The 14098-nt window shown below is 51.4% G+C and overlaps 4 protein-coding genes across 4 annotated transcripts; 3 read left to right on the top strand and 1 right to left on the bottom strand.

The window, feature by feature from the left end:
- Positions 1 to 810: 810 nt before the first annotated feature.
- Positions 811 to 2402, top strand: M436DRAFT_65079 (uncharacterized protein; the record flags this gene model as incomplete). The annotated part of the gene is made up of 5 exons (XM_013570463.1): positions 811 to 987; positions 1062 to 1263; positions 1357 to 1400; positions 1952 to 2096; positions 2248 to 2402. The coding sequence occupies 5 exons, from the start codon at positions 811 to 813 to the stop codon at positions 2400 to 2402; spliced, it is 723 nt and encodes a 240-aa protein (XP_013425917.1).
- A 4625-nt stretch (positions 2403 to 7027) lies between these two features.
- Positions 7028 to 7824, top strand: M436DRAFT_50341 (putative rab GTPase Vps21/Ypt51; the record flags this gene model as incomplete). Its single annotated transcript, XM_013570368.1, has 2 exons — positions 7028 to 7102; positions 7159 to 7824. The coding sequence occupies 2 exons, from the start codon at positions 7028 to 7030 to the stop codon at positions 7822 to 7824; spliced, it is 741 nt and encodes a 246-aa protein (XP_013425822.1).
- An 891-nt stretch (positions 7825 to 8715) lies between these two features.
- M436DRAFT_83195 (uncharacterized protein) lies at positions 8716 to 9741 on the bottom strand (the record flags this gene model as incomplete). Its single annotated transcript, XM_013570521.1, has 1 exon — positions 8716 to 9741. One exon carries the CDS (start codon positions 9739 to 9741, stop codon positions 8716 to 8718), a length of 1026 nt encoding a protein of 341 aa, XP_013425975.1.
- Positions 9742 to 13000: 3259 nt separating this feature from the next.
- M436DRAFT_50781 (uncharacterized protein) lies at positions 13001 to 14087 on the top strand (the record flags this gene model as incomplete). Its single annotated transcript, XM_013570450.1, has 2 exons — positions 13001 to 13353; positions 13412 to 14087. The coding sequence occupies 2 exons, from the start codon at positions 13001 to 13003 to the stop codon at positions 14085 to 14087; spliced, it is 1029 nt and encodes a 342-aa protein (XP_013425904.1).
- Between the last annotated feature and the right edge of the window lie 11 nt (positions 14088 to 14098).

The following is a 14098-nucleotide window of genomic DNA, read 5'->3' as shown; positions in this document are numbered from 1 at the left end:
TTGAGGAATAGACTATACAAAAGTCCAAGCGTGGAGTTTCTTTGTTGCGCAAATCAAGGTTCGGGATTTTTCTTGCTCGGGTGTTTTTTCTTATTGGATAGAGTACTATATTTTTCCGGACCAGACATGGCTCGCTCTCTGTTGCCAGAGCCAAAATACTACAAACACTTCAATCAAGGGACCCTTTTCCTACACTAACCATTGGTGTTTTCTATTCGCGAACGGAAAGTCTTCTATCAAGATGCATCTGCCAGCTGCATACGATAGCTCGGCACAGCGGCTTCCGCTCCTGGAAATACAATCGACACCCTGCAGTAACTAGCAACATGGAGGATCTCTCAGCACTGATTGAACGACACCGACCAGGCTGACAAGATAAAATCACTTGTCATAAGCTCTTGACCACGAGCCCTTTTTGAATCGCCTCACTTGCGAGCTTAGCGACCTATCACTCAAACGTCCCCAGAGGAAATGGAGACACGACATATATCTCCTTCGATCCTCCAGACTGTACTCGCGAGACCAATGACGACTAGCAAGCTGTAGAAATAACAAAGTCTGGTGTGCGTACCTAGGTTTCAATGTCCTTGCTCACATTCTCGCATCTCGCGATCGATAGAAGCCTACTAAGCTTTCTTCGAGTAAGTTTGTATCGATCGACCAGGCACGTGGGAAAGAGTCAGATGTCTGAGCTGATCGAGTAGAAAATGGTCGGCTCGCTACATCTACCCATCCTTTCTCTTTCCAATATCTTTACACTAGGAAGGCAATCTTACCACAAACGAGCAAGAAGTATCAACTACCATCAAGATGAAATTCACAGCTACGGCCCTCGCCTTCATCAGCGCTACCTCTCTGGTCACCGCCGCTCCTGTCAACGTCACCTCCACGAAGCTCCCCATCATGCCCAAATGTGACCCCTGGACAGACAGCCACTGCTATATGCACGAGCAGTACGTATCTCGTTTCTCCTGGCCCGGCAACGGGGTATTCTCTATACCTCATATGTCTTCTCCAGCTGACGGCAGTCGAAACTATCAGCCCTCTTCATAGCGATCCAGATCCCATCGCACAATACATCCAGTGCTGCCACCAACACAACTGCGAGCCAGCTTGGCACAGTCTTCTTCTGTCTCCCTCCATTCCTCCTCCACCACCTCCACCTCCTGCAGCCATGGCTGACATCGCAGCCTGCGATACCGCAGAAAGCATGCAACCCCGCTGTGGACGGTACAGAAGGTTCGGTTGCACCGTTAAAGCCGAGTGAGTAGCTCTCACTCCCTCTGTCTTTTGTTCTTCTTCTTTTCACCACTAGCGTTTCCTTTGTCTGCGACTGCTGACGTTCTTTGCGTGCAGGTGGACAGGACCAGGAGTCAACATCACGGAAGCTTACAGAGATTGTATGTGGAGCCATGGATGTGATCCTGATGAAGGGCCTCGTCTTGAGCTTGACATCAATGTCGAGTAAAGTGCGTTCTTGGGGTGAGATCTTTGCTGTGAGAGACAAGCCCGGGAGGAATCACGATGGAGTTTTGCTTATGACAAACAGGAAAAGGGGCGTTCGTGGGTCGAAAAGCTGGATTTAATGGGAGAGCATCCACGAGGATCGACTCTTTCTCAATAAGAGATGCTGAAATGTAGAAAAGTCATTCGTGATTTGCTTTGCTCTTGTCAGACTCAGTCTCCAGAACTCCAAGCTCCATGAGGTCTACTAACGTCCACACACAAGCATACGACCTACCGTTATGGTTGTTTCCCTTGGTCGGGACACCACATTGGCCATGTTCTAGAGTGTGTCGAGAGCACGATATGTTATTGAAGCATTTATTCAAGGCATCCGGCACTTGCAAAATTTGAGACACCTCTGTTGAGCCTGAACATTTCTCTGGCAAAGGGTCCGGGGTATGGAACATAGTGGAGTCCTTCATGTCAAGCACTAAACTTCGTCTAGAAGCATGTCACGTTTCAGGACGCTCTTCGAAAGTGGGACTGGCGAAATGGAAGTCAAAACACCCTTGGAGCACACAAGGCAAGCTCTGACAAGGCGAAGAAAGGGGGCGTTTGGAGGAAAGCCAGTACCTTTAGTCGTTTTGAGGGTAAGGAACACGTTACGAGCAGGGCTGAAAATTAACGTCCGCATGCAATATGCTAGGACGTTTCGTGTACAGAGCGTGTGTGCAAGATGACAATCGTGAAGTCTTTGGTGGCGGCACGAGCGGAACCATAGTGCATACTGGATATTTTCAGGGCTGAGAGTAGCTGGTCAATCGTACCGAGTACCTGGTTGGCGTGAAGATTATATGCCTGACCGTTGGGCGGTGGCTGGCGTCATCTTCGCTTTGACATATGCAGGAGTTGGAACATCAGGTCGCCTCATCGTGGACAGTGCGAACACCGAGTAATCCGAGCGGAATAGTATTTGTAAGGCAAGTGAATATTGTAGATATAAGGAGAGAGAAAGAAAAAGGGGGGTATCTAGATGGTGCTTGGTAACGAAGGATAAGGAAAGATATAACAAGGGAGAAAGAGGGCAACAACACCGCACCGTAAGTGATAGAAGAAAGAACAAGCACACTGGGGGTTTTGATAATACAGCAAGAAGAAAGATGGAAGAGAAATGAAAAGGAACGAAAAAACAATCCGAGAAAGAATTGCGCCATCTGGGTTGCCCCATTTTCCTCCTGTTCAGCCAGTGTAAGAGAGTTGTACAAAAGCCCTACAGCCCTTTTCCCGTAGCACGCCGAATGCTGTAAGAGCGTTTCTATCTGCATTGCATGTGCATTGCAGTGAAAGACGCGAAGGAAGAAAAGGATCCGAGGAGATAACGCCAGTGTAAGTTCGACCGAGGAGAAAGAAAGGAACAGATAAGCCTATCTCTGGAGGCCTTTTCCTCCTTTCAACGCCAGTCAATATTGAAAGAAGAGCAGTCGCATTTTTTTGTGATCGGATTTTTTGATTTAATGTGTTGATTGCTCTCCAGAAGTGGAAGTTGTTCCTCCGAATGTGGAGAAGGAGAGAAAGAAGGTAAGGCCAAGAAAACGATGCGCGGGCCAGTGTAAGATTGATCATGAAACAAAAGCCGTTGATGCCGAGATGAAACCGTCAGATGGGGTATATTATGCGAAAAGAGAACTCCAGAAACCAGATAAGCGAAAGACGATGAGGCAGAACTTGATCAGAGGTGTGTGTATGCGAATGTGTAGCGAGAACGACAGATCACTCTGTGCCCTGCAGCGAACAGAGTGGTTGCGGTGTTGGTTGTGGTTCGAGAGAGAGTCTGGAAAGTGCGGGTTAGCGGAGGTCCACTTCAAACAGTCCGGGCGTCCCGCGCCGGACCAGAGCTTGAGGACGAACTAACCTTTGCGGAAGCAAGTATAGAACAACGCCAGCGCCTGTTTCCTTTGATTGCTGTATCTATTCTTTTCCTCTTCCGGCCGCAAGGTTGAGGGAAGAGGAATGATAGTGGCAGCTCATGATATTGCTCGTGTCAGGCGGGACCACAAGATTATCGAGGCTTTGGTGGCGGAGGCTGGCCAGGCTTCAGAGTGCCTGTCGTGTCGTATGCTCCTCGGCCCATGTTGATTGTGACGACGTTGCTATTCCTTCGGATCATATGGAAGGGAGGCTGCTCTCGAAGAGATGGGCTGGATGTGCAGTGCAAACTATAGCGGACCTCGATGTCAGTATACCATTTTATCTTTGTCGCATTTGTCACGCCCGGGTGATACAGTCAGGCAAGGAGGGCAAGGCTTACAATGAGTAACGGTAATCAGGTCGAATGTCCTCGTGAAGAAAACCACGAGAGCCAAAGACTTCGTCTGATGGAAGGCGGCCGGGATCTGGCTTTGTAGCGAGGGCGGATCGAGTCTTTTTTCGATACCAGGGGACTTTGCTTCCCAAGAGAATGTGTGTGGAATGCTGGTCTCACCAAGGAACCGACAACCAAGAATTATAAGGGAAAAAATGTATACGCCTTGCCGCAGGGAGAAGAAGGTATGCGAAGATGAACAAGGGAAAATAAAAGGAACAAAAAAGGTGACATACCCATGGCGAAGGCGATACGGGTTATATCTATCTTGACTCTCGCGTCACCACGCATTGCCCTCTCTATGAGTGCAACCCCTTTCCCTTGGGGGTGTCTCGCTTGGTAGGCCCCAGGGAGATTGAAACTGACGTGCACCCATTACTTTTTTTTCAGTCGAGCGCTGACTGACGCAGACGGGGCAGCCGTGCGCCTGAGCTTTTTCTGTTTGGCTGTTTCAAATCCGATTTGATGTGCGCAGCAAGGGCGGCCGATCTTGCAGCTTTGATTGATTGACATGCCCAGCAACGGTACCAACAGTCAGCCCCCCGGCAGCGGCGCGGCGACTTGAAGCGCAGGGGGCGATTTTGGCAGAAAGGATGAAGCGCCAACGAGCAGCAGTCAGAACAAGATCAGTTTCCGAGCCACTCTCTCCGTCCCGCCGGGAACGAGGCCAAACCCTGTCAATCGATTGCCATCTAATGCAGGCACTCCCGCGCCAAAGCATTCGCGCATCTGCTTGGAGCCTACAGCCGCTGCACGCACCTTTGTTGGTCTTGCGTTGCTGGCGGACGTCAAAGACACTGTGCAGGAAAAGTGGTTCAGATTCAGGTTTACTGGCCGTCTCAAGTCTTGGCTCATATGTATATTGCAGAAGTGAGAGCACTGCATGTTTTGTTCCTCGTCCTGCTCCAACACGATCGACCAATCTCCCGCTTCTTGCTTCGAACAGACGCTACTGAAGCATCAGACGATGGTCCCGGATTCCGATATACTACGAGAAGACCGACATGACATAAAACACGAGGCGGCTTCGTGGGAGGTATCAAACTAGAAAGCCGCTAGAACCAGCGCCTCATCTCCGGGGCCTTCGGGACAACGGTCTTACCGCGAGCTTAGAAGAGATATATGCTTTCCTTCTCCAATCTGTTCCTGCATGCGATTGAATGGAGAGCCGAGCTTATCATGGCCTGGTTGACTCGTCGTCGTTCCTGGTTACTTGTCCGTGGTTGTCCAACTCCATGGGACGGACCCGCAGGTGCCATTCTTTCGGATCTCGCGGCGAAACGGATGCAAGCTTGTACATCCCGCTGCAGGCTGTCGGATCTGCTCTGTGCCTCGACCTTTGATACGTCAAGTGTATTGACTCTGCCTACATCTTGCATGATCAAACAAGAAAACGCTCTGCCCCTTTCGCTCGTTTTCTTTGTTCCTATCTTCAGCTGCCCAGCCCTTACTCTTTCCTTCTTGCCGAGAGGACCATGCTTCCTGAACTATGTTTGTGAGCAAAAACGAGGATTGACCCTGATCAGCCGTGGCCCATGTCAAAGCCACCGAAATTGTCGTTTCTGCCCGAAGCCGTGGACAAAGCAAATTAAGATTGTGACAGCAAGGAATCCTTGCATCCTCTCGTAGCACTGTTCTGGAAGAACCGGGTCCTCGGCATGTCGAGCTATGCCCTACTCACACGACCTTGCTTCAACTTAAGTTGGTGTAAGCGCTTAACATCTTCTGATATCTGACATCAGATAAAGGGAACGTCAACAGGCAAACATTCTCCATGCAATGTCCTTTAGCATGTTTGATGCAGGACAAAGCGGAAGACCAATCTCTAGGACCGGCACGGGATGGGCTTCGCAAACAAACTCTCGCCAACCCTAGCAAGCCACCAAACAGCACAGAAGACGAGAGAGCCGCCGCCGGACGCGGCAAACCCACAGTTCCCTGTACATATCAATCGAATGTCGATTGTCTCGCAAACCTGTGCATCATCTTTCTTCATGCACCAAGCCGGTGAGAGGCTGTGCGACGCAAAAGCCGGGATCCGATGCAGCAGTTCGCAGACGATTGTCTATTGGTGTAACACTGCAGCAAACCAGTTAAAGATGGTTCATCCAACGGAAAATTTGCCACTAAGAAACAAGTCGTGTCTGGTGGCTGGGACTGGGGACTTTGTGATGAACGACAAACAGCAACACAATCGATCCTTGCATGATGAATGCCGCATTGACTGACGCTCCTGACGAGTTTGCTGTGAAGCTGATCTCTGTAGCAAGTCAGTTGTTCCCAAAAGGGCCTGGCAACGTAACCTTGACGATGATATTGAACCCTGTTGTCTAGGAGAAATTTGGCAATGGCAAGTCAGGTTGCTTGCGATCAACAGGCAAGATGAACCCAACGCTCGCTTTCGGTCAGCGATTACCAAGGACCAGAAACACGACAAGTATCATGGATATTGGACTTGAATATTCCGTCAGTGTTCCACGCAGAAACTTCTCCCGCTTCTGCTATATTAATTGAATGACGTTCGGTTCGAGAAGTTCGGCAGACCAGGGCTGCCGATATTGGCAAGCCGTGTCCGCGTACTGACACAAGCGGTTCCTTTGATATCAACAAGGTCCATGATGGGCAGCCGAGTGTGTACTAGATTCAGGTAGATGGCTTGCTCTGGAGGCGGCGAGAGAGACTTGGCCAGACCAGGGAGTGATCAAGGGTGGTACGGACTTGACTCCTTCTAGGTTGACAGGCATCATAGTCAGCCGAGATGAGGTCCAGCGGCGAGAGAATTTCTGGGGCAGCGCCAATGGTTTTGGGGAGGGAGGCTCAACTCAGCGAGGAGTGAGTGAGACGGGGAAGGCGGTGTGTCGCTGCAAGCCACTGATCTGGCAGCAAGACGGATCAGGTGCACCACCAGTATTCTGCTTCTGATGTTTGGGACTGGACACAGTGAAGACCAAGACTTTGTGCATAAAAGTGCATGTTGCTATGTGCAAGATGATGATCTTGGTTATTGACCGTTGGCAACGTAGACAAGGGCTTCTCAATGCTGGTCTTGGCTTGCGCAACAGGGTTTCGGTCATGGCCAGTAAACGCGCGCCTGTCGACGACATCGTCGTCGTCGTCGCCTCGGTCGTTGTCATTATCACGGAAATCTGCCTCTAGCATCATCGAGATCGACCAACATCAATACTATAACCCTGTCGCATCTGAGATCCACATCGCACAATGAGTGACGCATCAACACCAAAGCCCAGCAGCAGCGTCAAGCTGGTCCTGCTGGGAGAGGCTGCAGTCGGAAAGGTACAACAACCCAAATCGCAATCAGGCACCAGCCACACTCACTGACACCATGTTAGTCATCACTGGTCCTGCGCTTTGTAAACAACGACTTCCAACCCAACAAGGAACCCACCATCGGCGCCGCCTTCCTCACAAAGAAGATCTCGCTACCCGCCCGCACCATCAAGTTCGAGATCTGGGATACCGCAGGCCAGGAGCGTTTCGCCTCGCTCGCCCCCATGTACTACCGCAATGCTCAAGCCGCCCTTGTCGTCTACGATTTGACCAAGCCTTCTTCGTTGGTCAAGGCCCGTCACTGGGTTGCCGAGCTGCAGCGCCAGGCCTCGCCAGGCATCGTCATTGCTCTTGTCGGAAACAAGTTCGATCTGTGTGGTGAGGAAGGAGAAGACGCTGAGGAAGATGCTGCAGCCGCTGCCGAGACTGCCACAGGCGAGGATGAGGATGGTGCAGATGCCAGGAAAGTGAGCACGCGCGAGGCCAAGTCATATGCAGACGAGGAGAACCTGTTGTTCTTTGAGACTTCTGCAAAGAACGGCACCAACGTCACCGAGGTCTTCACTGCCATTGCCAATGGCATTCCCGAGACAAGCCTCAAGGGTCCCAGAGGAGGTGCTGCTGCTGCAAGAGCTGGTGCCGGTGATGCCGCTGCTCAAGGTCAGGAGTCAAGGGTCAACCTGAACAGCATCAGGGAAGCTGGCGCAAAGGAGGGCTGCGCGTGTTAGTTTGCTTATGACTATCTCCGCTGGTGTTTTTTATTGGGCAAATCTTGGATGCTGGTAAGCCACCGCTGTGTTGGTTCTATATCTGCGACCAACCGTTAAGAGAGCGCCTGCATCCATGCTTTGGAGGTTCTGATATTTCCCTCGTTGGCGTTTTCCTTCCCAATCTGTTGCGGCACCAGATCGTTCTTCCTTCTTTTTTGCTTCGTCTTGTTGATATCCACTTCGAGTCTTGTCAGGGGGTTGTTCTTTGTCCCCCTATCTACCCAGTTATGCCTCTTCAAATCATTCTCATCTTCAAAGTCGACTTGTGTCACATGGACTACGAGTGAAATGAATCTTGTTCCTTCTAACATGCTAAGGTTGTGCAAATGGCGCGACAGCTTCATGTGTCTTCATGCCCCTCTAAGTGTCGTCTGCAACTCATCTTGCTCGCATATAGCTCAAGGCTCAAGGCTCAAGGCTGAATGAAGGATACTCGTAACGAATCCTCATTCAGAGATAAGTAGTCCTCTGATGGATCATCCTCCTCTTATGCACAGGTCGCGACGCCTAGAGCATGATTGAAGACTTAGTTTATGTTCAACGACCTCTGTGTGAAGTCCACGTATCGTGTTGGGTCGAAGGTGTGAGACGATGGATGGATCAAAGTGAAAATTCGGAACCATCAACTCGGAAAATGCTCGATAATTGGATGTTTAAGAAACTTGATGTCAAGTGCGATATCTGGTGTTTTCGTCTGGTTGATAGGTTTGACTGTCTCTACTGGAATACTATACATTGAACGCGTGTCTCGTGGAGACTGGAGTGATTCAACAACGTTGACTTCAAAACCAGAACGTAACAAAGGATGATGTAAGTCATCCGCATACTGTGCTCTTTCCATGTCGCTTACTATACACCAGGCATTCCCAAGAGACTCCTGACAGCAGGCACACCACGAGGGACGAAGTACACAGCATAGATGACGCTGAAAGCGACAAGGAAGCCAGTAAACTTCTCCAGCCAAGTGTGGAAGTACGCAGCAGTCATCAGCAACATCCACCAACTCAGACCCGCAATGCACAGAGCAACTCTAACGCCCAAACCCAACTCGCTGGGGACATGAACATTGCCCTTGTTGTCCTGAGTTTCCACAGCAGCAGTCTTGACAGCACCGTCATGCATACGGATGCGACGGTCTTCGCGCAAACCGCTGTTCCTGAGCACGTCGGGCAAAATTTCGAGCCAGAGCATAGCAGAACCGAGGATAAGGATAAAGACATGGCCACTGATATCGTGGCCGCCTCTCCAGGAGCCACCGGCGACCTTGCAGGCAGCATGAGTGAAGATTTCTCTGGCGTCGCTCATTTGGTCCTGCTTGTAATTGTTGATTGGGTCGTCCGAGTAGATGATTTCGCATTGGCCGCCGGTCAGTCTAAAGCCGCGGTCGATGATGGGTGGGCCGAAGAACCATTGGGTGACCGCGCACCACACGGCTGTCACGGCGGTGTAGCGGATGATGGCGCGAATGCGGCGAGCGGTGAGAGTAGGTTGGAAACGGGGACCCAGAGAGCTGTGGGTGAAGCAGAAGAGGAAGAAGGCGCCTGTGATCCAGACCCAGCCAATCTTGACAAAGTAGACGTTGAAGACATTGGACTTGAGAGCAAAGTACGAGGGTGCGATGGATGGAGGGTGCGACTGGAGGACGCCGCTGTAGGGGGTGTTGCGGGTCGTGCTGTTCAAGACGCTGAACAAGGATCCCAGGACTAGAGTGAAGGGGTAGATGGCCAGCAGGATGCTCTCGAGAAAGGTGGGATACCACGGTGACGAAGGCGCCTTCTTGAGGCTATTCATGTTGCCGTTCGGGGACGAGGGCGATGAAGCTTGGGATAGTGAAGATACCGGCACCTCTGCCTTGAAGCGATTTCGGGTCGACATGACGCGTAAGATGTGTATGGGTAGAAGGATGCGTAGGTTTAGAGCGTTGTTGTCGCGAGAAAGAGAACTTGGGTCCACGTTTTGCGCGTGTGCCAGCTACGTCATGTTTATCCATCATCACTACCAACATTTACGTCTTGCTTGTCTCATACCTGTCCTTTGCGATTCAGAAACATGAGAAGAGCTTACACATGACGTCTCACCTAGTACGACCGTCTCAGAACGAAGATACCGCGTGTTATGCTGATTGTCTATACTGAATCGTGGTCGGACACTTGTTGTTATGCTGCTTTGGAGGCTGTCCAGTATAACGCTCTCAGCGAGAGCTCCCGTCCACTTCTCGTCCTCACATAGCTGACTGCTGGCGATGTAGCTTGCGCATCCAGAGAGAATGTTTGGTAGAAGTAGTAAATTCTGTATCATGGCCAGCAGTCATCTCATACCTTCCAAGACATAAAAAAGCTTGTCATTGGGAGCACCCTGGCTATATCTGGTAACACCCTTCTCTAGATGCAAACAATCAGAACCATGAGTTTTCCAAGGCCAATTCAAGACTTCTCGGTAGCTTGAAGCATAGATACATTCCTCTGTACACCTGGTTGTGTGACCGCAGACAGTGACCGCAGACATAGAGTCGATCGTCTTCCAATCTGTCTGAACTGTTGGAATCTGCAGAATACTGCCGAGCGATCTTGGCCAACAACATGCATCCGCATTTTGATAACGTAGTGAACGTGCACATCCCAGTAGATGAAGGTAACAATAGCTAGTCTCCCTTTTTTGATATATGATGGATACATGGTCGTGAGAACCCGTCCGCAAATGCCTTCGTAGCTTCCACCTCACGGGTGCTGAAGAAGCGCGTCATTGGAAGGTATCATTGATCGCCATGTACTATCGAATCTATAAGGACTTCAAGTGTGGCTTGCTGAGGGGGAGTGAGAAAAGGTCACCATTCAAGAGCTGTCTGGATGTCACGGCTTCGAAGCAGCAGATCTCAAGTGTGGCTCAGTCGCGCAATCTACAGCTTTGACTTTCACTACCTTTGCGTGGTCCGCAAAGGTGGATTGAGTTCAAGATAAGTGTCGAGTTCGCATATGCAGGGAGGCTTACGAACCTGCCAATCGTGGATCTTTTTTGTAGTATCAGTCAGTCCTGACGATCGGTAATTGTTCCGAGGAGGCATTTGTTTCTGAGGACGGGTTCACAAATTTCTCAAAGGGAACAAAATATCGCATCCTACCTTGTCATACATTCCGTAATCGGAGATACTCATACTTATAGTGACTCGATCATGGCTCGTAGTCAGCTTCGTATGAGACAACGTGCAAGCTACGAACCGCGTGACCTTGGTTTAGAAGACGTGTCTGGACGTCCCCCTGAGGTTCCTGGCTACCAGACGAGACAATGCAACGTTCAGTACCATGAACACCAAGCTGGAACCGTGATGCGCTGTTAGTCACCGAGATAGGCAGCGTCCTAATGCAAGGCAGCTGAGTATTGATTTGAAAAAAGTAGCCAGATGTTGCAATCCAGGCTCAGGCAAACAGTCACGGCACTTTGAACTTTGTGCGACGAACATTTGGCTTCTTCCGGCTTCGCCGAAGGAATCCTGAGGCCTCAATCGCCAAAGTTTAACCCCGCTCGTCAGAACCGCCAGTGGTAACGTAAGCCAAAGTTCTCTTAACCGGCAGCCGAACGACTCTGTTGATGATCGCGGAGTGCTATCCCGAGATCGCGAGGCAGCGAGAAGATGGAAGAATAGTTGCCCAAAATCGCAAAAGGCAGCGATCACGGATCCACCGTGCGCAGCTCAGAGTGACGTGAGTGACCGAGTGGGTTCGTGCGTTGTGTTATCTTTACGGGGAGAGAGGCGTTGGATGGAGATATTGTCGGCGGGGAGCTCGGGGCAAGTGTTTACAAAAAATCACTCGATCGCGATGGAGGCTGACGCAAGATTGCGATATCGCCGGCACTGTGCACCCAAATTCGGACCCTGTAATACGACCAAGATCGAGAACAACTCCTCGCAACAGTTGGCAGCAAAAAGGGCGTGTACTCCATGAGGCTGCGGTCTGGCGATTGTTATCGAGAGATCGGCTCGGGATAAGGATGACGCTCTTCGGGAGTGGGGTTCTCGGGGAGCGGATGTGGTGATTTAACACGGACTAAACTCGAAGCGGAAAGATCGGAGACATGTGCTGTGCCTGAATTCGCGATGGCGACTCACGAGGCTTCGCCGTTCAGCGGCCACGGGTGAACAAGTGGGAAAGCAAGCAGAGCAGTGCTCGTTCAGTCTGCTGGAGAACAGCTGTCTAGAAGAAGGGTCTCGGTAGCCAGGGGACGGGAAAGTTGTTGGCAAGTACTCTTGTACACGGGGTTATCATGAGACTTGTCGTGTCTGGACTCGACAAGGGAATTTAGGAGGGAGGGATGCGCCCTAGATTTGCTAGGCGGAGCGGGAATCAATGAACGAGGCGTTTCCTAGCCGCAGGTCCCACACTGCCACAGGAAGGCGCGTTGCGTGCCTCGAATCCCTGTGTGAGTGTTTTTTGTTCGTGAAGCAACAGGAGAGAAACGGGATCAGAGCAAGACAACGGACGTGTTTATTGTCAAATAACGGAGAACAAAAGGGAAAGCACAGGGGGAAAAGCAGGCACAAAGGAAGAGGAGTCGTGGTGAGATAAGATCAGGAAGGCACGTTTCGGAGGCTTTGTCTGGTTAGGAAGTAGCTGTGATTGGGCTGGCCGGTCGCTCCACCCTCCAAGCGGGGGATCCGCTAGCACCTTCGGCCTCTTGACCAACTTGTTACCACCTTGTGTCTCTCTACTGCTTTCCTCCGCCTGACTCTGACTCTCTTCAACGTTCTCTCATCACCAATCCGTCTCCCTCCCCATTGAAGCCTGCCTGACACGCTCACACCAACCGACCCCGACGTCCTCCGCACTCGCAATCACACCTCCCACGATCCCATTCCTGCCGCCTTGCCGATCCACCGTCGCTCCTTGTTGTTGAGGCTGTGCAACCGACAATCTCCAAAAAAAAGTCTCGGGAGAACAACAGCTATCCACCTCAAGCAGTATACCATTACTGCACATCAAATCACTCCACAATGACTGTCGCAAGGGTACGTCTGCCGCTCGAGCATCGAGTAGCCGCCCGCTGACTCGCAATCCTACAGGAAACACCGCACCGAGCCTCCGTCTCTGGCAGTCTGCCGTCACGCAACTCGTACTCTCGCTCTCACAACACTCCATCCATGCTTGGTTCTTCCTACAACCCCACTCACCGTGTCACCCGCCGTAAGAGCACCACCCTGAGCGCTGCCTCCTCCGCCCAAGCAATTTCCCAAGCCATCAACATCGACCAATCCAATGCTGCCCGCAAGTCCATCTCTTCACGCAATGCTCTTGGTTCCGTCAGCCAAGCCAGCTACCCTTCTCCTCCTAGCAGCTTGCCTCAGGGCGATAAGATGACCGATGACAAGAAGATCAAAGCTCGTCGCGGCAGCGATGGTTCCGTCTTGACCAAGAAGAAGTCGGCTGCTGGTGAGCTCAAGTGCGAAACTTGCGGCAAGGGCTACAAGCACAGCAGTTGTCTGACGAAACACCTGTGAGTTTTGCTGCACTACTCACCTGTACTGCAAGCCCCTGACTAATCGCTCTTGCAGCTGGGAACACACTCCAGAATGGCAGTACACCTCCAAACTCCTCATTTCCAAGCATCAACAAGTTCAGCTTCTAGAGGCCGCTTCGGTCCTCGTCGCCATGAACGGAGATGCCACTCCTGGAGATAGCAAACTTAGCGACAGCGACAACTCTTCTGCCTCACCCGCCGCTTCAGGATCCGATTCTCGAGAAGACGACATCAGCTCGACCGAGACGACGCCCCCTCCTCACGGCGAGCATCCCTTTGGACACAACAAGCGCCACAGCAATGCCAGCAGCTTTGTGTCGCGCTCATACCAGTCTGAATTCTCCGCTCGTCCTGAATCTTCTCATGTCCGCCACTGGAGTACTTCTAGCAGCAGACCCATTACCGCTGCCACCTCTCTTGCCCAGAGCTACCCCGACGAGGATCAGGCAGACCTCGCCGCTGCAGTCGGCTTACTCAGCTGCAGTTACGGCACCCCTACTTATGGCCCCACCAGCTTAGGCCAAAACGTGCCCCCAGTACCCCCTCTTCCTGCGAGATACCAGAACTCGTACCAGCCAAGCTCCTTGGCAAATGCTCATCAATTCCGCGAGGACGTCGACATGGAAGAGGAATCCTACTCGGATGATGATGACGAAACCAGCAGAGTCGATGAAGCTGACGACGGCGTGTTTGGTACAATGGAAGAGTGATCTTAACACAC

The sequence above is a fragment of the Aureobasidium namibiae genome (genome assembly GCF_000721765.1).
Source record: "Aureobasidium namibiae CBS 147.97 unplaced genomic scaffold scaffold_12, whole genome shotgun sequence".
NCBI lineage: Eukaryota > Fungi > Ascomycota > Dothideomycetes > Dothideales > Saccotheciaceae > Aureobasidium > Aureobasidium namibiae.
The sequence above is the reverse complement of the archived record's forward strand: the minus strand, read 5'-3'. Positions and strand labels throughout refer to the sequence as shown.